The 26,273-nt window shown below is 38.3% G+C and overlaps 1 protein-coding gene across 1 annotated transcript in view; it reads right to left on the bottom strand.

The window, feature by feature from the left end:
• Positions 1–26,273, bottom strand: part of DNAH12 (dynein axonemal heavy chain 12) — a 273,128-nt gene that overhangs the window by 176,523 nt on the left and 70,332 nt on the right. Inside the window, exons 18-22 of the mRNA XM_060203068.1 lie at positions 23,657–23,842; positions 20,062–20,262; positions 18,968–19,162; positions 10,771–10,892; positions 10,395–10,677 (exon numbers count right to left, since the gene is read on the bottom strand). Of these exons, the coding sequence (XP_060059051.1) occupies positions 10,395–10,677; positions 10,771–10,892; positions 18,968–19,162; positions 20,062–20,262; positions 23,657–23,842 (987 nt within the window). The remainder of the gene's footprint in view (positions 1–10,394; positions 10,678–10,770; positions 10,893–18,967; positions 19,163–20,061; positions 20,263–23,656; positions 23,843–26,273) is intronic.

Below are 26,273 nucleotides of genomic sequence, written 5' to 3'. Positions count from 1 at the left end.
GAATACAGATTGGAAGGGAAGAAGTCAAACTCTCACTATTTGCAGATGACATGATAGTATACATAGAAAAACCTGAATAATCCAGTAGAAAACTACTGGAAGTTATTAGGCAATATGGCAAGGTATCAGGCTACAAAATCAATGTACAAAAATCTGTGGCATTTCTCTATGCAAACACTAAAACTGAAGAAGACGACATCCAGAAATCACTCCCATTCACTGTTGCAACAAAATCAATAAAATACCTAGGAGGAAAGCTGACCAAAGAAGTGAAAGACTTGTATACTGAAAACTATGAGTCACTCTTCAAGGAAATAGAAACCGATACCAAGAAATGGAAAGACATCCCATGCTCATGGATCAGAAGAATAAATATCATCAAAATGAATATTCTCCCCAGAGCCATATACAAATTTAATGCAATACCCATCAAAGTTCCACCAAGCTTCTTTAAGAAAATAGAACAAAAACTACATTCATTTATCTGGAACCAGAAAACACCTAGAATTGCCAAAACCATCTTGAGGAAAAGAAACAGAAACAGAGGCATCACAGTCCCAGATCTCAAACTATATTATAATGCCATCATCATCAAAACAGCCTGGTACTAGAACAAAAATAGGCACACATACCAGTGGAACAGAATTGAAAGCCCAGATCTAAACCCCCACACCTATGGACATCTAATCTTTGATAAGGGGTCCCAAAGTTTTAAATGGAAGAAAGAGTCTCTCTTCAATAAATGGTGCTGGGAAAACTGGGTTATAACATGCAGAAGAATGAAACTGAACCACCTTATCTCACCAGAAACAAAAATCAACTCCAAATGGATCAAAGACCTGGATGTCAGACCGGAAACTATCAAATACTTAGAGGAAAACATTGGTGAAACACTCTCCCACCTAAACCTCAAGGACATCTTTGATGAAACAAACCCAGTTGCAAGGAAGACTAAAGCAAAAACAAACCAATGGGATTACATCAAACTGAAAAGCTTCTGCACAGCCAAAGAAACTAGCACACAAACAAAGAGACCCCTCACAGAATGGGAGAAGATCTTCACATGCCAAACATCAGACAAGAGACTAATCACCAAAATATACAGAGAACTCAGCAAACTTAGCACCAAAAAAGCAAATGACCCCATCCAAAAATGGGCAGAGGATATGAACAAGACATTCACTTCAGAGGAGATCCAAAAGGCTAACAAACATATGAAAAACTGTTCCAGGTTGCTGATTGTCAGAGAGATGCAACTAAAGACAACATTGTGATACCACCTCACTCCTGTGAGAATGGCATACATAAAAAAGGACAGCAGCAACAAATGTTGGAGAGGCTGTGGAGACAGAGGAACCCTTCTACACTGCTGGTGGGAATGTAAATTGGTCCAGCCTCTGTGAAGAACAGTCTGGAGAACTCTTACAAGGCTAGACATAGACCTTCCATATGACCCAGTAATTCCTCTCCTGGGGATATACCCCAAGGATTCCTTAATGCCCAAACAAAAAGATGTGTGTACATCTATGTTCATAGCAGCACAATTCATAATAGCTAAAACCTGGAAGGAAGCCAGGTGCCCAACAGCAGATGAGTGGCTGAGAAAGCTGTGGTACATATACACAATGGAATACTATGCAGCTATTAAGAACAATGAGCCCACCTTATCTGACCCATCTTGGACAGAGCTAGAAGGAATTATGTTAAGTGAGCTAAGTCAGAAAGATAAAGATGAGTATGGGATGTCCCCACTCATCAACAGAAGTTGAGAAAGAAGAACAGAAAGGGAAACTAAAAGCAGGATCTGATTAAATCGAGAGCAGGGCACCAATGTAAAAACACTTGGTGAAGGGGAGGGTGGCCATTGGGCTTCCCGGCACGGTGGAGGGTGGGTGGGGCTGGGGGGGTGGGGGGGATGGGACACAGTCTTTTGGTGGTGGGAGTGGTGTTTATGTACAATCCTATTAAAGTGTAAACATTATATAAACCACTATTTAATTAATATGAGAGGCAAAAAACTGATGATATGTCTAGAACTTCTTAGAACACAGACTGAGTCTTTTTAATACATAGGCTGTCTTTGATATGTTCTCTCCCAAAAGCCTAGACCAGGGAGAACAGAAGCAACCAACAGCACAGCTATATACAAGATGCTGGGTACTATACCCCAAACCCTATCAAAGGGACTTTCCAAAGTTAACCCTATCACCAATTAATGTGATGATAACAATAACTATCCATTGTCTTCTTGAATCCTAAGACAACAGGAACCTCACATTTCCACTATAGAGCCTATATTTCCCCCAGTCCTGGAACCTTAGGGTGGGGCCCACTTTTCTGCATGCTGCTCTCAATTCAAATCAAATAATATTGCATCCGTGGATCACAACCTAATCAACGCAACGATTTTCACCCCAGCATGCTGCACTTCAGACTGTGACCAGAGACTTCAGGTGTGGAATGACAACCCTTCAGCTTCATCACTCGGGTGAGACCTTTCCTTTCATAGTATTCTCTAATTCCATTCCAGGTGTTCCACTCCCCAACAAAGTCCCCAAAAACCTAGATATAGTCCAGGTCCCCTGAGATACAGCATAGGTTCACCCATGCCCATAAACTAGGGGAAAAATATATACCTGAAAGCAGAAGTACACAAGAGCATACAGGGAATACCCCCAACACTTCATCTGCACTATTACAGTCTTTAGGTCCATGATTGTTCAACAATTTGTTTGGCTTTGTATGTTAACTCTCTTTTCAGCCACCAGGTTCCGGATGCTGACCAGACTTCCCTGGACAGACGACCCCATCAATGTGTACTGGAGTGCCACTTCCTCAGAGCCCCACCCTACTAGGGAAAGAGAGAGACAGACTGGGAGTATGGATCGACCAGTCAACGCCCATGTTCAGCGGGGAAGCAATTACAGAAGCCAGACCTTCCACCCTCTGCAACCCACAACAACCCTGTATCCATACTCCCAGAGAGATAGAGAATGGGAAAGCTATCAGGGGAGGGGGTGTGATGTGGAGATTGGGTTATGGGAATTGTACGGAATTGTACCCCTCTCATTCTATGGTTTTCTTAATGTCTCCTTTCTTAAATTAAAAAAAAAAAAAATCCAAATTCACACACACAAAAAAAACTTCAAACAGAATTACAGGTAGTGAAAGACACTCTCAGTGCAATTAAACTCAGGTAGAAGGCTTAGAATCTTCACATGCAAAAGAAAGAATTTCCAATATAGCAGATACAATTAGTCCACTCTTACAATTCAAAGATGAGGGAGAGGAAAGGTTTAGAAAGAACGAAGTGATTCTTTGTGAAATTGCAGACTCTATCAAAAGGTCGAATGTAAGAGTGATAGGAATATCTGAGGATGAAGACCTGGTCAAAGGACCAGAGACAATTTTCAGAGAAATTTCGGCTGAGAATTTCCCTCTCAGGAACATATTTATTCAAGAGGTAGACCAATCACCCAGATTTGTAAATTCAAATTGACCTAGGCACATTATTGTAAAACTATTAAAACTTAATGACAAGGAAGAAAAATTGCAGTCTTCTAGGAAAAGGAAAGAAGTTACATACAAAGGTAGAGCTATCAGGCTTTTGTCAGACACAAAGAAATTTAAGAACATCCCCTGTTCATGGATTGGGAGAATAAATATCATTAAAATGGCAATTCTGCCAAAAGATATCTGTAGATTCAATGCAATAGCTACTAAAATCCCAATAACATATTTCAAGGAAATTTAATAGATTATTCAAAAATTTGTGTGGAACTTTAAAAAACGACAAATAGTGACAGCACTCCTAAGGAAAAAGAAGTAAAATGGAGGCATCACAATACCTGACTTTAGGTTATACTACAAAGTAGTAGTAGTTTTTAAAAAGTTTGATATTGAACAGATGGTCATATGGACCAATGGAATAGGATAGAACCCAACCCACACATGTATAGGCACCTTATATATGATAAGGAGATAAAATCTGCCCACTGGGGAAAAGATCTCTTTAACAAGTGGTGTTGGCAAAACTGGACAGCTACATGTAGAAAAATGAAATTAGACCACCAAATAACACCATACACCAATACTAACTCAAAATGGATCAAAAATCTGGATATTAGACCTGAAAATATAAAATTCATAGAAGAACATGTTGGTAAAACATTTCATGACATTAACACTAAAGACATATTTGGAGATTTCACTCCATGAGCAAGGGAAACAAAAACAAGATTGAACAAATGGGACTATATGAAACTAAAAAGCTTCTATACATCAAGAGAAAATTCCATAAGGATAAACAGGAAACCTAGCAACTGAAGAAACATATTCACACACCATACTTCAGACAAGCAGTTGATATAAACATCTATAAAGAACTCATACTGCTCAACAACAACAACAAAAAAGAACAACCTAATAAAAAACGTGGGCAGAAGATATGAATAGACAGTTCTCTAGAGAGATGCATGGCCCACAGACATATACAGAAATGCTCTAATTCACTAATCACCATAGAAATGCAGATTAAAACCACATTGAGATACCACCTCACACCTGTGAGACTGGCCTTCATCAACAAAACAGTAGAAGATAAATGCAGGAAAGGATGTGGAGAGAAAGGAACTCTATTACACTGCTGGTGGGAATACAAATTGGTACCACCACTATGGAGAACATTATGGAGAATCCTTAAGCATATACAGATGGAAATATCTTATGATCCAGCAATTCCACTCCTAGGCATTTATCCAAAAGAGATAATAACACTAATCCAAAGGGCTATATGTACCCCCATGTTCACAGTCGCATTATCCACAATAGCCAAAATTTGGAAGAAGCCAAAATGTCCTTTGACAAATGACTGGATAAAAAAAGTTATGGGTCATATACACAATAGAGTATGACTCAGCAATAAAAAAGATGATTTTACATCCTTTGGGATAAAATGGGTAGATTCGAGGACATTATGCTTAGTAAACAAGGAGGTAAAGGAAAACCACAGATGGTTTTGCTCATATGTGGAATTCAGAGAACTCAACACACATACTTGAAACAAGCAGCCAAACACAATACAACCCATATTTAGACTGTGAAAAACTATAGTGGTTACCTAAGGGACAGGGAAAAGGGCACAGATTTTCGGTGGCAAGAAACGTGTGAAATTTTAATCCTATTGATTTATATTCTCATAAATCGCAATTAATATAACATACCAGATGGGGAATAGATTTAATATTTCAAGTTCTCTAACTGCCTAGACTATAGGCCTAACTACAAATATTTGCTTTTGCCTAAACATCTAAAATCTTTGACCTGTAAGATAATCAGACTCTTACAAAGGGCTTAAATTGTTCAAGGAGCTCTAAAGATGTGTCTGTATATATAGCTCTTTAAACATATAAGTCAACTACTTTATGCAAGACAGATCAAGATCATTTGGCCCTGTCAGTAACTAAAATACAAAGATGTTCAGGTACCACTAAAAAAAAAAAAAAAAAGCACAAAGCATAGTGAAGTCAAGTGTATTATTATAGATACTAACCACTGGATTATCAGAGAAAACAAACCCAACTAACCTGGTTATAATAATAATTAATTATTGATATTCTAACATCTTTATAAGACTACAAGAAACTGCATGCATTCTCTTTAGGATCCTCATTTCTCCTAGTCCTAGAACCTCTAGGACTATGCCATACTTCTTGATATTTCTTCTCTATGATTCCTTACCACCATACCACCTCTGTCAACTACAACCAAATTGCTACTAGTGCTGCCATACCACATCATGCTGCTACTGAATTCTTACTATGGACTGTAATCAGACACCAGCCTGAGAAGTCAACCTCGTAACTCTTCAAACCTGGTGACATCTTTCCTAATACATAGGACTACCTACATCCACGACGACACATGATTTAACTAAGTAACAGATACTAGATATAGGCTAGGGTTTAGGGTACTGGGTACAGGTGTACATATATCCATAAGCAAGTGGCAATTATTTAACTCAAAGTTAAAGTGCTCAATAGTTCTAAGTGATTAGACTTAAATTTAATAAACCTGGGATCTTAGTTGAAGTGCATAAAGAAGGCATCATAGGAGAGAGAGAGATTACTTGGTGTCTCTCTCTCTCTCTCTCTCTCTCTCTCTCTGCCTCCAGGGTTATCACTGGGGCTCGGTGCCTGCACTACAAATCCACTATTCCCTGGAGGCTATTTTTTTCTCTTTTGTTACCCCTGTTGTTATGGTTGTTGTTGTTACTATTATTGTTGTTATTTCTGTCATTGTTGTTGGATAGGACGGAGAAATTGAGAGAGGAGGGGAAGACAGAGCAGGGGAGAGAGAGACATCTGCAGACCTGCTTCACTGCTTATGAAGCGACCCTGTTGCAGGTGGAGAGCCGGGGACTCGAACTGGAATCCTTACATCTGTCCTTGCACTTTACACCACGTGTGCTTAACCCGCTGCACTACTGCCCAGCCCCCAGAAATTACTTGGTCTCTTTCAGCACATTTCCTCATAGGGAAAATGATAATAATAATAATGCCTACATCTGAGGGATGTTATAAAGAATTTAAGATGAAAATCAATGTAAAGAACTTATCAGGAGCAGAGTGGTAGCACACTTGGTTGAGAGGATGTATTACAAGGACCCAGGTTTGAGCCCCTGGTCCCCATCTGTAGGAGGAAAGCTTTGCAAGTTGTGAAGCAGTGCTGCAGATATCTCTGTTCCTCTCTATCACCCCCTTCCCTCTCGATTTCTTGCTGTCTCTATCCAATAAATAAAGATAATAAAAATTAAAAGGAAATCATGCTTATTAAAAAAACATAAAAGAAGGCATCATAAATTCTCTAATTGATTGAACTTAGACCAAATTAGCTTGGCAATATAGCAAGAAGACCCAAAGGAAACATCCAAAAAATCTTATTCTGGTTGGGCTCAACAAATGACACTCAATGCTTAAACAACTGGAAAAAAGTCTAAGGTCAGTAGATAAAGACTCCCACCAGCAGGGGGAAAGCTTCACAAGTGGTGAAGCAATACTTAAGGTGCCTGTCTGTTTCCTTCTCTATCTCCCCCTTCCTCTCAATTTCTGGCTGTCTCTATAAAATAAATTTTTTTTTAATTTTTTAAAAAAAGAAGAAAGGACTACAAAAGTTGGAAAAGCACAAAAGACTGACTCACTTAATAATAGCCCTTTTCGTCAATATCACACCAACTTATCATCTGGGGCCCTAGTCAGGGAATCTTTGAATTCTCACACAAATATGATGGGTCTAGACCTCTAATGGATCCCTCTCTGCCACCATTGGGCACTTCTATCAGGAACGTCATCAAAAGCCATCTTGTGGGCCCTCCCAGGACCTTGCCCTCACCATAAAGCAGTGATGGTAAGGACAGCCCCAGTCTCTGAAGGTAGGTTGGAGTATCCTGCTCTGCCACTCGAGGAAGACTAGTCCTGAAATGAGTGCAGCCTGCAATGTTCCCAATTGTGACCAGGATCTTCAAACTCAGACTTCTAGAGACTCAGAGGTTACACAGGCTCTGGTGCTAAATATAAATATATATGGGGCCTGGGTCAGGTAGATGGAGCTAAATAGTTCATTTTATTCACAGAATTTTTTTCAAGAATGGGAGCTACTCACTACCCTACTCCAACTTTCTTTTTAAATTTTTTTTTAATATTTCCTTATTTATTCCCTTTTGTTGTCCTTCTTGTTGTTTTATTGTTGTAGTTATTATTGTTGTTGTCATTGTTGGATAGGATAGAGAGAAATGGAGAGAGAAGGGGAACACAGAGAGGGGGAGAGAAAGATAGACATCTGCAGACATACTTTACCACTTATGAAGTGACTCCCCTGCAGGTGGGGAGCCAGGGGCTCAAACTGGGATCCTTAAGCCGGTCCTTGTGCTTTGTGCCACCTGCGCTTAACCCACTGTGCTACCACCTGACTCCCCTACTTCCAATTTCCTAACCCTTTTCTCTACTCTTGACATCATTTTCTCAGACAATATTTTTATTTATTTATTGGGGGATTAATGATTTACAGTCAACAGTAAAATTCAAGTTTGTACATGTATAACATTTCCACACAACAGTACAACTCCCACTAGGTCCCCCTCTGCCATCATGTTCCAGGACCTGAACCCTTCCCTCCCTCCCCAGAGTCTTTTACTTTGGTGCAATATAACAACTCTAGTCCAAGTTCTACTTAGTGTTTTCCCTTCTGATCTTGTTTTCAACTTCTGTCTATGAGTGAGATCATCCTATATTTCACTTATCTCACTTAATATGATATCTTTGATCTCCATCCAAGATGGAGTAAAGAAGGTGAATTCCCCATTTTAATAGTATATATATACCATAACTTATCAGCCACTCATCTGTTGTTGGGCACCTAGGTTGCTTCCAGGTTTTTGCTATTATAAATTGTGCTGCTATGAACATAGGTATACATAAATCTTTTTGGATGGGTATGTTTGATTCCTTAGGATATACCCCCAGGAGAGGAACTGCAAGGTTTAGGATAGGTCCAGTTCTAGCCTTCTGAGAGTTCTCCAGACTGCTCTCCACAGCAACTGGACCCACTGACATTCCCACCAGCAGTGCAGAAGGGTTCCTTCGTCCCCACAACCTCTCTAGCATTTGTTACTGATAACTTTTCTGATGTATGACATTCTTACAGGAGTGAAGTGGTATTTCATTGTTGTTCTTTATTTGCATTTGTCTGACAATCAATGACTTGAAGCATTTTTTCATGTTTATTGGCCTTTTGGATCTCTTCTATGGAGAATAGTATGTTTATATCCTCTCTCCATTTTTGGATGGGGTCATTTGTTTTCTTGTTGCTGAGTTTGGCAAACTCTTTATATATTTTGGTTATTAGTGTCTTATCAGAATATATTTTTACCGAACTTCAGGTTAGCTATCAAACTCAAGCAAAATTACCATAGCTGTGTGCCTCTAGGAACATGCCTAAAATGGACTTTCTAGCTTTCTTCTACCTTAAAATCCCTAATCTCATCTGCTCTACTCCTACTTTTTGGTTCCTGTTCATTGAACATTTTGCCTCACTTTATGTCCTGCCACCTTCCAGACACCATGCTGCAGATTCTACCATGATTCCATCCTGACATCTCTGGGCAGATGACCTCACCAGTGTGTCCTGTAACCCCATCTCTCCAGAGCTCTTAGCCCACTCAGGAAAGATAGAAACAGGCTGGGAGTTTGATATGACCTGCCAATACCCAAGTTCAGCAGAAAAGCAATTATAGAAGACAGAATTCCTACCTTCTACACTCCAAAAACAACCTTGATCCATACTCTCAGTGGGGGAGAAGTGATAGGAGGAAGAATATAAAAGGGATTTGAACTCCAGCTCTATCAGCACCCTGGGAGAGAGGAGGAAAAGGAGAGGGACATTTGGAGGCAGTAATGGTGTTAGGAGTGACTTGGAGGGGAAGAGAGGAAATGACCTGGAAGAAAAAGGGGGCAATTATGTATATAAATGTAGACAGATAGTTGGCCCATGTCTGCAATCTTAGGGGAACTGTAGTGGCTTGCAGTGGAGAGACTGAAGATTCAGACCTCTGGTGGTGGGAGTCATGTGGAATTATACCCCTGTTGACATGTAATTTTGTAAATCAATATTAAATCACTAATAAAATTTTTAAAGGAACCTCAAAAAAATGAATAAAAGTTAACATAAGTTTCAAAGAAAGATGAGAGATGAGAGACAGCGGCAGCAAGGCAGAGAAACATAGAGAGAGTGAAAGAGCCTATAGCACTAATGCTTTCTTTAGTGCTGTGGGAACTAGGCCCAAACCTGGATCATTCACATGGCAAAGAAGCTTAACATGGGGGAGTCAGATGGTTGCACAGTGGGTTAAGCACAAGGACTGGTGTAAGGATCTTGGTTCGAGCCCCTTGCTCCCCACCTACAGGGGAGTCACTACTCAGGCGGTGAAGCAGGTCTGCAGGTGTCTATCTTTCTCTCCCCCTCTCTGTCTTCACCTCCTCTCTCCATTTCTGTCTTATCCAACAATGACCACATCAATAACAACAACAATAATAACTACAACAATAAAACAACAAGGGCAACAAAAGGGAATAAATATTTTTTAAAAAGAAGCTTAATATGGACAGCATAATACTTGACCTGTGAGTGTATTATAAAATAATTATTTTACTCTTAAGCAATGTTAAATGTTATCTAATAATATATGTAATTATAGTAACATTATATAGTCTAAAAACAATGATCTAAAATAGTAAAAAAAATTTAAGTATTAATTTACTGGTGCCCATCAAATGATGCATTTACAAATACAAAAAAAGTTCACAGAACATTTGATATAGTTTAAATCCAAGGGAACATACCAGCCTGGCTGCAGCGATCACATCATGAATACTCCGAAGCATTAGATCTTCCACTTGAATGAGCCACTTTTCCACAGCACCACGTGCTGCAGATGTAGAAATAAGTGCAATCAGTTCCACTCGCTCACCTTCAGAGCTATACATGGCCTTAATGTCCAAACTGGGAAGAAATTCCAATTTTGCAATGCCCTCAAAGCATTTTTTCAAATGAGGTTGAACTCTAAGTGGATCTTTTGTCTCTGACAAAATCTCTAACATCTCATCATTAGATAAGAAGAAAAAACTAGGGGGAAACAAAAATACAAAAGTTTTAGTGATAATCAATCACACTTCAGAAGATGTTTCTAATCAAAGCACAAACGATTGATCACCATACCGAGGGAAGAAAAGGCGTTTCTTTTCAAGATAGGCATTGAGCCCTTTCATAATTTTCTCCAAAAGTTCATTGCAATTCTGTAGTTTTTCCAACAAACCTGTTAAGGAAGTAGCAACAAGAACCTAAAAGAGACACATTTGTCCAGGTCAGCACTTAAGTACCAGATATAATATAAGACCTAAGTGGTAACCTTTATCATATGTCAAAAATGCTCAAATGTTCAAAGGTTTGTGAAAGTCAATGTGAAATATTTATAATGTAAAATTCTTAAAATTCAATAAAACATAAATATTGCTATCCAAAAATGCTAGTCATAAATGAGAATTTACAACAGTTATGAATTTCTCCAATATTATACTGAAATAAGTAAAAGAGTCTGGTTTTGTTTTTAGCTTTTGGGTAATAACTGACAAAAATTACATTTATAAGATATATGATGGGATTCGACTTCCTGAGGCGGAGCTACGAGCAGCAGATCGCTTTCTCTCCTCTCCTCTCCTCTCCTCTCCCGGATCAACTAGGAATACCAAAGGAGACCACCCGGGACGGAAACAAAACAAGACTAGAATGACCACAGGAACCCAGTAAATCATCAGTGAGTACAAATACGTGTGGCTGGTGACAGAGAGGAGAGAGGAGCCTAAGGAGAGATTAAGTGACTGCTAACAGTTCAGCAGTTTATCAGTTGAGACACCACCTCCAGTCTGCTCCACCAACAAAGGGGACAGCTGAGGGGAGGAGAGGACTCCCCAGAGATTCACCAAGTGCAACTCTGAGTCTCCATTGCTATTACCCTCAGAATCTGGAGCAGCAACAGGGAGGGACACCAGGGGACAGAGATCTAACCAGGAAACTCAGGAGAAGACCTATACCTTGGTGGCATAGCTGAGGGGCTATGAAAGTCTCTTTGCATAACCACTGATTATCTCTGCCACACCCTGCTTTATCTCTTCGTCAGGAGTCAGTGATTAAGCTAAGAAGCCTATTGATAGTTTAAAAAGCCTCAGGCTCCCATAGCCTACAGGGAGGAAGAAAAAAAAGAGGCTTATAAACCACTGAGCTCCAATTCAAGGATTGAAACAACTGCTAACTTCCACCACTGTGAACCCTTTAATTAACTTACTTAGACACAAGTCAATCCAGGCAATAGTGATCAGTAATTTGAAAAGTACTGATAAAGGGAACTCATAACATAATATATAAAATGGTTAAAACAACAAGAAGAAATATTGGAGAATCGAACCAGGACAAGAGCCCAGCTAAAAATCCTCCAGAGGGTGAAGCACAAAATAATGAGTTCAATATCCAACATTAGCTAAGGAAATAATAACAGGAGTGAGTAAAGAATTTGAAAAAATTGTAATCAGAAATGCAGGAACAACAAATGAGAATATGGAATAAAATACTAATTATCTCATGGTTATTAGAGAGCTGAAAGCTGAAACTGCTGAGCTAAGAATGCAACTAGCTGAACAAGCTAAAACAGTATCAGAGCAGGGCAACAAAATAGATGAACTCCAGAAAACAGTAGAGGGCAGAGAGAATAGAATCTATGAGGCTGAAAACATAATTAGCAAGATTGAGGATGAATTAGAGACAACTAAAAAAGAAGTAAGAGATCTCAAAAAAAGATTAAGAGATGCTGAAAACAACAACAGAGTCCTATGGGATGACTTCAAAAGAAACAATATACACATTATTGGCATACCAGAGGAAGAAAGAAAAGGAGAGGAAGAAAGCATTCTCCAGGCCATAATAGCTGAAAACTTCTCTAGTCTAGACAACATCAAAGACATAAAGATTCAAGAAGCCCAGAGGGTCCCAAACAGAATTAACCCAGAACTAAAGACACGAAGACATATCATACTTAGAATGGAAAGGAATAAGGATAAAGAAAGGATCCTGAAGGCTGTAAGAGAAAAACAAAGAGTCACCTACAAAGGAAAACCCATAAGATTAGTAGCAGACTTCTCCATACAAACACTACAGGCCAGAAAAGAATGGCAAGATATCTATCGAGTGCTCAATGAGAAAGGCTTTCAGCCAAGAATACTATATCCTGCTAGACTGTCATTCAGACTAGACGGAGGCATCAAAACCTTCTCAGACAAGCAACAGTTGAAGGAATCAACCATCACCAAGCCTGCCCTGAAAGAAGTTCTGAAAAGTCTCCTACAAACCAGACCACCACAAATAGGACATATATCAAAACACTCTAAAACTCTACAAGAATGGCGTTAAAATATCTTCAATCTTTGATATCAATAAATGTCAATGGCCTGAATTCACCAATTAAAAGACACAGAGTAGGAAGACGGATCAGAAAACACAACCCAACAATATGCTGTCTACAGGAAACCCACCTAACTCAACAAGACAAACTTAGACTTAAAGTGAAAGGATGGAAAACTATCATACAAGCCAATGGCCCACAAAAAAGGGCAGGAACAGCTATTCTCATATCTGACATGATAGACTTTAAAATAGGTAAGATTAAAAAAGATAGGAATGGACACTACTTAATGCTCAGAGGATCAGTCAATCAAGAGGATTTAACAATAATTAACATCTAGGCACCCAATGAGAAGCCATCTAAATACATCAAACTTCTACTGAAAGAGCTACAGCAATATATTAACAGCAACACAATCATAGTAGGGGATTTCAACACCCCACTCTCTCAACTTGACAGATCATCCAGGCAGAAAATCAATAAAGACATAAGGGAGTTAAATGAAGAGATAGATAAACTAGAACTATTGGACATTTTCAGAGTCATTCATCCCAAGAAACTGGAATACACATTTTACTCAAATCCACATGGGTCATTCTCAAGGATAGACCATATATTAGGCCACTAAGACAGCATCAGCCAATTCAAGAGCATTGAAATCATCCCAAGCATCTTGTCAGACCACAGTGGAATTAAACTAACACTTAGCAATCAACAAAAGATTAGTAATAGTCCCAAAATGTGGAAGCTCAACAGTACACTTCTTAACAACTTCTGGGTCAAAGAGGAAATCAAGGAAGAAATCAAAATGTTTCAAGACTTCAATGAAAATGAAGACACAAGCTATCAAAATATTTGGGACACAGCTAAAGCAGTCCTAAGAGGGAAGTTCATAGCTATACAAGCACACATTAGGAAACAAGAAAAAGCACAAATAAACAGCCTGATTGCACATCTTAAAGACCTAGAAGAAGAACAACAAAGGAACCCTAAAGCAACCAGAAGGACAGAAATCACTAAAGTTAAGGCAGAAATAAGTAACATTGAGAATAGGAAAACCATACAAAAGATCAACGAAAGTAAATGTTGGTTCTTCGAAAGAGTAAACAAAATCGACAAACCTTTAGCCAGACTCACAAAACAAAAAAGGGAGAAGACCCCAATAAATCGGATAGTGAATGAAAGAGGAGATATCACAACAGACATCGCAGAAATTCAACATATTATGCGAGGCTTCTATGAACAACTATATGCCACCAAGATAGAGAACCTGGAAGAAATGGACAATTTCCTGGATACCTACCAACTTCCAAAACTAAGTAAAGAGGAAGTGGATAACATGAACAGGCCCATCACAACTAACGAAATTGAAACAGTTATCAAAAATCTCCCCAAAAATAAAAGTCCTGGACCAGATGGTTTTACAAATGAATTCTACAAAACCTTCAAAGAAGAACTAATACCTCTACTTTTAAAAGTCTTCCAGAAGATTGAAGACACTGGAATACTCCCTGTTAGCTTCTATGAAGCCAACATCAGCCTGATACCAAAAGCAGACAGGGACACAACCAAAAAAGAAAACTATAGACCAATATCTCTGATGAACATAGATGCGAAAATATTGAACAAAATTCTAGCCAACTGGATACAGCAGTATATCTAAAAGATTGTTCATCATGACCAAGTGGGGTTTATCCCAGGCATGCAAGGTTGGTTTAATATACATAAATCAATAAATGTGATCCACCACATCAACAAAAGCAAGACCAAAAACCACATGGTCATATCAATAGATGCAGAGAAAGCCTTTGACAAAATACAACATCCCTTTATGATCAAAACACTACAAAAAATGGGAATAGATGGAAAATTCCTAAAGATAGTGGAGTCTATATATAGCAAACCTACAGCCAACATCATACTCAATGGTGAAAAACTGGAAGCATTTCCACTCAGATCAGGTACTAGACAGGGCTGCCCACCATCACCATTACTATTCAACATAGTGTTGGAAGTTCCTGCCATAGCAATCAGGCAGGAGCAAGGAATTAAAGGGATACAGATTGGAAGAGAAGAAGTCAAACTCTCCTTATTTGCAGATGACATGATAGTATACATGGAAAACCTAAGGAATCCAGCAAGAAGCTTTTGGAAATCATCAGGCAATACAGTAAGGTGTCACGCTACAAAATTAACATTCAAAAGTCAGTGACATTCCTCTATACTAACACTAAGGTAGAAGAAGTTGAAATCCAGAAATCAATTCCTTCTATTATAGCAACAAAAACAATAAAATATCTAGGAGTAAACCTAACCAAAGAAGTGAAAGACTTATATACTGAAAATTATGAGTCACTACTCAAAGAAATTGAAAAAGACACAAAGAAGTGGAAAGATATTCCATGTTCATGGGTTGGAAGAATTAACATCATCAAAATGAATATATTGCCCAGAGCCATCTACAAATTTAATGCTATCCCCATCAAGATCCCAAGCACTTTTTTTAGGAGAATAGAAAAAATGCTACAAATGTTTATCTGGAACCAGAAATGACCTAGAATTGCCAAAACAATCTTGAGAAAAAAGAACAGAACTGGAGGCATCACACTCCCAGATCTCAAACTGTATTATAGGGCCATTGTCATCAAGCTGCTTGGTACTGGAACATGAATAGACACACTGACCAGTGGAATAGAATTGAGAGCCCAGAAATGAGGCCCCACACCTATGGACATCTAATCTTTGACAAAGGGGCCCAGACTATTACATGGGGAAAGCAGAGTCTCTTCAACAAATGGTGTTGGAAACAATGGGTTGAAACATGCAGAAGAATGAAACTGAATCACTGTATTTGACCAAATACAAAAGTAAATTCCAAGTGGATCAAGGACTTGGATGTTAGACCACAAACTATCAGATACTTAGAGGAAAATATTGGGAGAACTCTTTTCCGCATAAATTTTAAAGACATTTTCAATGAAGCGAATCCAATTACAAAGAAGACTAAGGCAAGTATAAACCTATGGGACTACATCAAATTAAAAAGCTTCTTCACAGCAAAAGAAACCACTACCCAAACCAAGAGACCCCTCACACAATAGGAGAAGATCTTTACATGCCATACATCAGATAAGAGTTTAATAACCAACATATATAAAGAGCCAAACTCTACAACAAGACAACAAATAACCCCATCCAAAAATGGGGGGAGGATTTGGACAGAATATTCACCACAGAAGAGATCCAAATGGTTGAGAAACACATGAAAAAATGCTCCAAGTCTCTGATTGTCAGAGAAATGCAAATCAAGACAACAATGAGATATCCCTTCACTCCTGTGAGAATGTCATACATCAGAAAAGGTAACAGCAACAAATGCTGGAGAGAGTGTGGGGTCAAAGGAACCCTCCTATACTGCTGGTGGGAATGTCAATTGGTCCAGCTTCTGTGGAGAACAGTCTGGAGAACTCTCAGAAGGCTAGAAATGGACCTACCCTATGACCCTGCAATTCCTCTCCTGGGGATATATCCTAAGGAACCCAACACATCCATCCAAAAAGATCTGTGTACACATATGTTCTTGGCAGCACAATTTGTAATAGCCAAAACCTGGAAGCAACCCAGGTGTCCAACAACAGATGAGTGGCTGAGCAAGTTGTAGTATAGATACACAATGGAATACTACTCAGCTGTATAAAATGGTGACTTCACCGTTTTCAGCCGATCTTGGATGGACCTTGAAAAAATCATGTTGAGTGAAATAAGTCAGAAACAGAAGGATGAACATGGGATGATCTCACTCTCAGGCAGAAATTGAAAAATAAGATCAGAAAAGAAAACACAAGTAGAACCTGAAATGGAATTGGCGTATCGCACCAAAGTAAAAGACTCTGGGGTGGGTGGGTGGGGAGAATACAGGTCCATGAAGGATGATAAATGACATAGTGGGGGTTGTATTGTTAAATGGGAAACTGGGGAATGTTATGCATGTACAAACTATTGTATTTACTGTTGAATGTAAAACATTAATTCCCCAATAAAGAAATAAATTAAAAATAAAAAAGATATATGACCTGATGTTTTGATATATGCACATATTATATTACCATTTTTGTATGAGCTATGAGAAAATGATTATTTTTATACTTCTGGAAGGTTGACAATAAAAGAATACTGCTTAATGAAAATGTCAATGTCCACAAACAGTTTTATGGTAACACTGACACATTCATTCAATTATGTACTGTCACTAAAACAAAGGCAGAGTTGTGTGGTTGCAAAAACAACATGTCTCACAAAGTCTAATTATTTATCATTTGGCCATTTGCAGAAAGAATTGTGGTGAGTTCTGATATATGAGAAATCATGCCTCATAAAGGCTCTACAATCAACAAATCAGGCAAAATTCTTGAATTTCAAAAATGTTCAGTGTACTATTGACTCTCAATGGGGTCAGTACAGCTCCCTTTTTATCAAGCATTGAGATAAATTGTTATTGCTTAAATTTAGGGCCAGGTTTTTTTTTTAAGTGGGTATATATCAGTGAACTACGTGTACCACACGTAATAAAAATACAGTCTATATTTCATCGTTAGAACCATACTCAGCAAGGTGCTGTTTTCTCTAGGAAAGATATAACAAGTAAGACTAACTGCAAGAACTCTAGATTCCTATTTCCTATCTCTTCTAAGTATATAATATAACTGAGTGAACATCAGGCAAATTGCCTGCACTACTCATTTTCTTGTCAATGCATACAACTCACATAGTTATTTTTTATTTTTTCATGATTTATGTCATTTAATGCTATTTACAAATAACTATATTTTATATACTGACAAGATGAGTTACTTCTGGCCTCCTTGGTCTAAGATTATAGACGATTTATTATTTTTTTTAAAAAAGTCATTATTAGACATGCCTTAACAATTTAAACCCACTGTTGAAATTCAATCAGGTTACCAATATGAAACCTTAAGTTTAAATTGAAGGAATATATATATATACTCAGAACTGGTCTATGCATTAAAAAACTCAAGACATTCTATCTATTTTCCCCTCTCGTAATGATTAAATAATGATTTATAAGACTATAAGTTAATAGGAGTGTATATTAAAACCATTCCCACCAGCAAAGGTCTGTGTCCCTACCCCCACACCGCTATAGTGAAGCTGAAAATCTACCCTCACCCTCCACCCAAAGTTTTTTACTTTGGTGCAATACTCCAAAATTAATTTCTGCTTCACATGGTTGTTTTTGCTCCCTCCATCTTACTTTATTTTTACTATTTACTATCCAAGAGAAGTGGGGCAGTGAGTGTGTACAATAGAATTCAAATAAGTTAGTTTTTTATATGAAGCAGTACAACTACAGATATAGACATATTAAATAGCTATAAGTTCTGTCATTCATGAATGGAAAGTAAATATTATCTTAATGGCTTTTAATTAGTGATTTAATATTTATTGGCAAAATTATGGAACAGGGGTATAATTCCATACTGTTCCCACAACCAGGTTCCAAGTCCCTATTCCTTCCACTGGAAATAGCAGTAGCCTTCCCAAAGCCATAGGCGTAGGTTAACTATTATTTCTCTGTCTATATTTGTATGTGTGTGTGTGCATGTGCATGTGTGTGTGTGTATATATATATTTGTCCATTTCTTGCACAGTCCTGCCCAGTCTTCCCCTCCAAGTCAAATCTACACCCACTACCACGTCCAAATGTCCTTCTTTTACCTTCTTTTCTCCAGGTCCTAATGGAATTGCAGTTCAGAGCCCTCTAGTCATCTTCCCCTAACATTTACTTAATGTTTTACACTTATTTATTTTTCTAAACTTTTCAGTACATAGAATGAGCAAGTTTTATTTTTGCAGACAAAAAAAAAGGCAGCCAAATTCTTTCTTCAGTAGTCAAGAATAAAGAATCTCTTCTTCATGTAAGAGAGAAAACAAACACTTCACCTTTGGATCCTTTGCACAAAATTTCATAATATCCCTCCAATGTCTGTCTACTGTCTGAAACTGACGCCCTTCTTCTGGCATCTGCTGCATGATATCCTCAGAACAGAAAATGGGCTCCAAGTACAGCCACTGAGCTTGAACTTTTAACCACTCATCAATTGTTTCTTGTATTCGAATCAAACGGTCCTCCCAGGTCTTAATTTAAAAAAAATAAATAACATAATAAACCCAGTTATTACAGAAAAAACATTAACCATGGCAAGGGGTATGTTAAATGTACTGCTACTTTTAAATTAACACAAAACAGTTCAAGGTCACTTTAGGATATTTCACATGGACTTAGAAAACCTCTTGGAGGCCCAACATTATCCTAAATCACTGGAACTCACAAGTGGAAATTGTTGTAGTTACTTAGACTCATTTCCTAATTCTAAAGATTAGGAAATACTTCAAGGGATGAAGGTTCTACTAATATCTGGCTGGTATATGCCATGGGTGCTACTAACTTTTATTTCCACAATATTGAAGACAGTCTCCCCCACCCAAAAAAATTATTCAGTTCAAAATGTTATTATTGCCAGACTGAGATATCCTGCTCTACATAAACACAATTTGGTATATATATCTTAAATAGAACTCCTAAAATTTTATGTTTTTTTATTGTATTAACCACTGTTAAATTGACAAAAAAATCATTATTGACTCAGATGTTATATATCTTTTCATTAATTTTCAATATCTGGTTCTGCATTCCACCAAAGCTACTCAACAAACTGCCACTTCCACAACAGCATATATGTAATAAGACTGCATTCCTTAGGGGACAGTGGTGGCATACTTGGTAGAGCACATGCATTACCATGAGCAAGGACCAAACACCGGAGCAGGATGGAAGGTGTCCTCTCTTTCTCCCTCTCTATCCCTCCATTTCAACTTCTCTGTCTTATCAAATGAAAAAAGAGACATGAAAAAAAAGGTAGCTGGGAGCAGTGAAGTGATTGTGCAGGCACCAAACTCAAGCAATAACCTTGCTGGCAATAAAGAAAAAAATGCATTTTTTCATAAGAGACCAAGGTCTAAAATAAGTATTGTACCTTGATCTCCTTTTCAAATGGCTTAATAAAAGGTGAACCTCTCATTGTCTGAGTTTTTATAATTTGATCATCAAGGATAGCTTGAATCTCATCCACTGAAGAAAGAATGCAGACTCCTGTATCACGATATAGACTTATATGAAAAGTAATATCATCCCAAGTTCCCATCATTGTGTGCATAGCTTTCTCTAGTGAAAATTCCTAAAAACAAAGAAAGGAGGACTAGAATTGTAAAGAAAAAATCTGATTAAGCATATTAACTTTACTAAGTAAACTCAGTAAGCATTTGGCACATAACACAGCCAATTTTAATAAAATCTGTGGCTACATTTTAAAATTTATTTTATTTGTTATTAGAATTATGTTACATGACTATAAGATTACATTATATAGTTCCACATCATACCCACCAAAGTTCTGTACCTCCACCATCCCACCTACCAAAGATAACTACCACAGTTCTCACAGGTCTTAGTTTGCTTGCTTCTGGTTTTTTGTTTGTTTTTGTTTTTGTTTTGTGGCAAATTCGTATAGATAAGGTCTCTGGATTCCACATATGACTGAAGCCATCTGGTAGCTGTCTTTCATCTCTTTACTTAGTTCACTAAGCATAATCACCTCCAGTTCTATCCATTTTGTCCCAAAGGACACAATATCATCTTTTTTGATCACCAAGTAATATTAAATGGAATACCTCCAGATTTTTCCTTTTTTCTCAGAAGTGCTTTGGCAATTTGTGGCTTTTTGTGGTTCCACACAGATTTTTGGACAAGTTGTTCAATTTGCTTTAAAAATGCCACTGGATTTTTGTTAGGGATTACACTGAAATTGTAGATTGCTTTTGGTACAATGGCCATTTTGATAACTTTTATTCTTCCAATCCAGGAACAAGAAATTTTCTTCCACTTCTGTGTGTCCTTCTCTATTTCTTTTAGCAATGTCCTATAGTTTTCATGGTAAAGGTCATTCACCTCCTTTGTGAGATTCACCCCAAGTTATTTTTTTGTTTTTAAATTTTTTATTATATTCATTTATTTTCCCTTTTGTTGCCCTTGTTGTTCTTATTGTTGTTGTTGTTGTTATTAATGTCGTCGTTGTTGGATAGGACAGAGAGAAATGGAAAGAGGAGGGGAAGACAGATAGGGAAAGAAAAAGATAGACACCTGCAGACCTGCTTCACCACCTGTGAAGCGACTCCCCTGCAGGTGGGGAGCCAGGGGCTTGAACTGGGATCCTTACGCCGGTCCTTGTGCTTTGCCACCTGTTCTTAACCCACTGCACTACCACCTGACTCCCACCCCAAGCTATTTTATCTTTTGGGGCTCAACTGTAAATGGTATTGAGTCCCTTTCCTTTGACTCCTTGTTTGTATACAACAATGCCACAGATTTATGTGTACTGATTTTGTATCCTGCTACTTTACTGAATTCACTAATTATTTCTGGTGTAACCTTTGGAGTTCTCTAGGTATAAAATCATGTCATCAACAAATAGTGGTAGTTTGATTTTTCTCTTTTCCAATCTGTATGCCTTTGATATCTTTTTTTGCCTGATTAATGTGGCAAGAACCTGGAGAACAATGTTAAATAACAATGTAGATAGTGAGCATCCTGCTCTGACTCCCAATAAAAGGGGAAAGCTGTGAGCTTTTCCCCATTGAAAATGACATTAGCTGTGGGTCTGTCATAAAAGGTCTTTATTATGTTGAGGATTTTCAATAATCACCCTAAATGTAAATGGCTTAAATTCACCAGTCAAAAGACTCAAAGTTACTGAATGGATTAAAAAAGCAATACCCATCTGTTCTTTGTTTCCACAAAATACACATCAAAAAGGAAGACAAACACAACCTCCAAGTAACAGGATGCCCCAGAGCTTCCAAATTCAATTCCTAGCACCACCATAAGCTCTGCTCTGCTCTCAAGAGAAAAATAAAGAAATTTTAAAAGATACTTTAAAAAGAAATTAAATGTGGCAGACATACCCAAGGAATATTGCAAAGATTCCATTCTTCTATAAATTTTATTATAGATAAATGTGTGGAGATGGAAACTTTCGGCAACAAAAAATAGTGGGATGGTAGAGATATGAGGGAATGGTATCATTATTTTAGAACCCTTGAAATGGCTATAATTATTATCCATGAGTGGAAATATCTACATATTCTTTCTCCAAAGCATCTTTTGACTATAATATGAAAAATCCTTTTGTCGAGGGGGGCCAGGAGGTTGCACACAGAGTTAAGCATACATAGACTGGTACAAAGACTGGCAGATCCCAGTTCGAGCACCCCACTTCCCATCTGCAGGGGCGTCCATCACAAGCAGTGAAGCAGGTCTGCAGGTGTCTTTCTCTCCCACTCTCTATCTTCCTCTCCCCTCTGCAGGTGTCTGACATTGTTCTCTCCCACTCTCTTTCTCTCCCCCTCTCAATTTCTCTGTCCTAGCCAATAAAATGGAATAAAAAATTTTTTTTAATTAAAATCCTTTTGTGTACTCTGTTATTGAACTTTGCTTCATGAGTTTTTATAACAGTCAGGGGCCAGGTGGTGGTGCACCTGGTTGAGCGCACATGTCACAATGTGCAAGAACCTGGGTTTGAGTCCCCAGTCCCCACCTGCAAGGGAAAAGGTGAAGCACGGCTGCAGGTGTCTGTCTTTCTCCTTCTATATCACCCCTTTCTGTCTCAATTTCTGGCTGTCTCTATCCAATAAATAAAGATAGTAAAAATATTGTTTTAATTTTTATAAGTCAAAAACAGTAACTTGGGGGTCGGGCGGTGGCACAGTGGGTTAAGCGCATGTGGCGCAAAGCGCAAAGACCGGCGTAAGGATCCCGGATCGAGCCCCGGCTCCCCACCTGCAGGGGAGTCGCTTCACAGGCGGTGAAGCAGGTCTGCAGGTGTCTATCTTTCTCTCCCCCACTCTGTCTTCCCCTCCTCTCTCCATTTCTCTCTGTCCTATCCAACAACGAATAGCGTCAACAAGGGCAATAATAATAACCACAACGAGGCTACAACAACAAGGGCAACAAAAGGAGGAAAAAATGGCCTCCAGGAGCGGTGGATTCGTGGTGCAGGCACCGAGCCCAGCAATAACCCTGGAGGAAAAAAAAAAACAGTAACTTGCTATGAAAAATATTGCTGTTGGTATAAAAAGTGCACAACAAAATTAAGTACTTGCTATACTTTCTGTCTCTGAAATGGTCTTTCTATAGTCTAAAGATGCTTTTAGTGTGTTTCAAGAATTCCAAAGTGTCACACTTACTCTACTAGGACACATATATCACATGACATATACCACAGACACATGTACCCAGTATTTGTAACAGAAAAAAAAAACTTATCAAAGCTCATAGACCAGATATAATTATTAGAGTGTGGCAGAATAAAGAAGTGAATGAAGCCTCTTCTATTCTGGATTCAAGACCAAAAAAAAAGTATACACTTTGTGAGAGGAAAAAGAAGAGATAGTCTGCTATCACTTCTCTCCACCTCCTCACACTGCTACCCAGCACTAAATATTTAACTGCAATACAAACTTAATCATTTAGTTAACAAATACATCAAGTAATGTATTTTAGCTGATCATATTTACCTTGCTTGCACCTGCACTTATCACTTCAAATTGATCCAAGTATGGTGAAAGGTTTAATTTTAAAATTTTTCTGAGAGTAGTTCCAGAGTCTGGAGTCAGATCATAGCCTACAATTTCTGACATCTGTTTCCAGTGGCGTGCTCTCATTCCTGGATTGCACAGGATGGAAACAGTGGGGATATATTCCTAATGGTAAATATTAAAACAATCATGGGTCATTTACTTAAATTTCACACACAAAAATTTTATAACTGATGACTTAATAGTATAAAGATTGCTTGACATTATTTAATGAGTTCAATCAAAATCTCAAGTAGAAGTTAACAAACTGACACTAAAATTCATCCAAATAAAAAAACATGGAGAAATTTCTGGGGAATTTATAAATAAGAAGAAAAAGGGAGGTTGTCATTTTCAAAATTCCAAGCTGACTTTTTTCTTTGGGGAGAGGGAGAGATTGCACACTGAAAATTCCTTCAGTGCAGAGAGGGCTAGACTTGAACCTGGGTCACACACACACATAGCAAAGCAGCACACTATCCAGTTTAGCTATTTAGCCAGCCCAGTACTGAAATACATGATAAAACAATTGTAGTATTATTACAGAAATATAACATTGTAACATATATTAAGTGTAAACTATATAAACTTTGCTGGCTTAGTCAGAAGAGAGCATGATGTACTGGACAAAATGAATAAGGTTTTGAGTTGGATTCCTGGAATAACTTATGTCAAAGTGATTGATATATGGTTCTCCTTTCTCCATCATAAATAAATCTTAAAAGGGGGGGACCAGGCAGTGGGGCACCCAGTTAAGGGCACATAGTACCAGATGCAAGGAACTGCACAAAAACTTGGATTCAAGTCCCTGTTTACATATGTGGGGGGTGGGGGGGAGGGTTATCACTTCAGGAATAGTGAAACAATTCTGCAAGTGTCTTTCACTATCTATCCATCTATCTATCTATCTATCTATCTATCTATCTATCTTCCCCCCTCCCAATTTCTCTCTGTCCTATTGAATAAAAGGAAATAGAGAAAAAGAAAAAAAATCAGGGGCCAAGCGGTAGCGTAGCAGGTTAAGCACAGGTGGCACAAAGCGCAAGGACCGGCATAAGGATCCTGGTTGGAGCCCCCGGCTCCCCACCTGCAGGGGAGGTCCTTCACAGACGGTGAAGCAGGTCTGCAGGTGTCTTTCTCTCCCCCTCCCTGTCTTCCCCTCCTCTCTCCATTTCTCTGTCCTAACAACAACAATAAAATAACAATAACAACAATAACTACAACAACAATAAAAAACAAGGGCAACAAAAGGGAAAATAAATACTAACATAAAATGATAAATAAATCTTTTTTAAAAATACGTTGTTGCCACCACCACATTATAGAGCACTGGTTTCCAAATTTATTGTTATCATATAACATATGTAAATAAAAAAACTTTTTAAATTATATTTATTTATTTATTGAGTAGCCAGAAATCGAGAGGGAAGAGGGAGGTAGACAGAAAGACACCTAAAACCCTGCTTCAACCACTTGTGAAGATTTCTCCCTGCAGGTGGGGGTCAGGGGCTCAAACCTGGATCCTTATGCATCATAACATGTGTGCTCAGCCAGGTGCACCACCACCCAGCCCCTGTAAATAAAAAAACTTTTAATCTTGGCAGAAGAGGCAAAAAAAAAAAATCGGACAATGCATCATATCTTTTCAATGTGATATGGAGGACAGAAACACCAAAAGAAAATCTACCATTTAAAACTATAGTTTGGGAACTGGGTGGTGGCATACCTGGTTAAGTGTACACATTACTATGTGCAAGGACCCGGGTTCAAGCCTCTGGTTCCCACTTGCATGGGGAAAGTTTCACGAGTGGATCAGGTGCCTCTCTGTCTCTCCCCCCTTCAATTTCTCTCTGTCTCTATCCAGTAACAAATAAAAACATAAAAAATATAATAAAAATAAAACTATATTTTGTTCAGCTCACTGTTTACTAAAGTTTCAGACTTTGTAAAATTACATACAAACATACATATTTTTGTCTACTAGAGAAGAAAATAATACCTGCTAATAAAAATGCAAATACTATGGCTTATTGCCTGCATGATATTAATCATCTTATTCTTTTTTTTCTTTTTCTTTTTTTTTAGGAGGCAAAGAAGGAGAGGGAGAGAGTGAAAGAGACCACAGCATCAAAGTTTCCTTATTGGATAGAGACAGCCAGAAATCGAAAAGGAAAGGGGTGATAGAGAGAAAAAGACAGAGAGACACCTGTAACACTGCTTCACCACTTGCAAATCTTTTCCCTGCTGGTGGGGACCAGTGGCTCAAAACCAGATCCTTGCATATGGTAACATGTGTGTTCAACCAGGTGTGCCACCACCTGGCCCCTCAGGGGTTAACTGTTGACACATTGTATACTTTCTCATCTCCCCATTATAAGTGTCTGCAAAACACTCTTATCCCTCAGCTTAGGTTCTTTTCCACTATCATGCACCAGGACCCCAATGGCCTCTCTGTGTCTTCCCTTACCCTCCATCCCCAGAGTCCTTTGCTTTTTCTCTTAATAAGGGCCTTACTTTTAGCCTTATATTTGTTGTTAATATCATCTGGCTTTACTTA

The sequence above is a fragment of the Erinaceus europaeus genome, chromosome 12 (assembly GCF_950295315.1).
Source record: "Erinaceus europaeus chromosome 12, mEriEur2.1, whole genome shotgun sequence".
Lineage (NCBI taxonomy): Eukaryota > Metazoa > Chordata > Mammalia > Eulipotyphla > Erinaceidae > Erinaceus > Erinaceus europaeus.
This window is presented reverse-complemented; position numbering and strand designations above follow the sequence as displayed.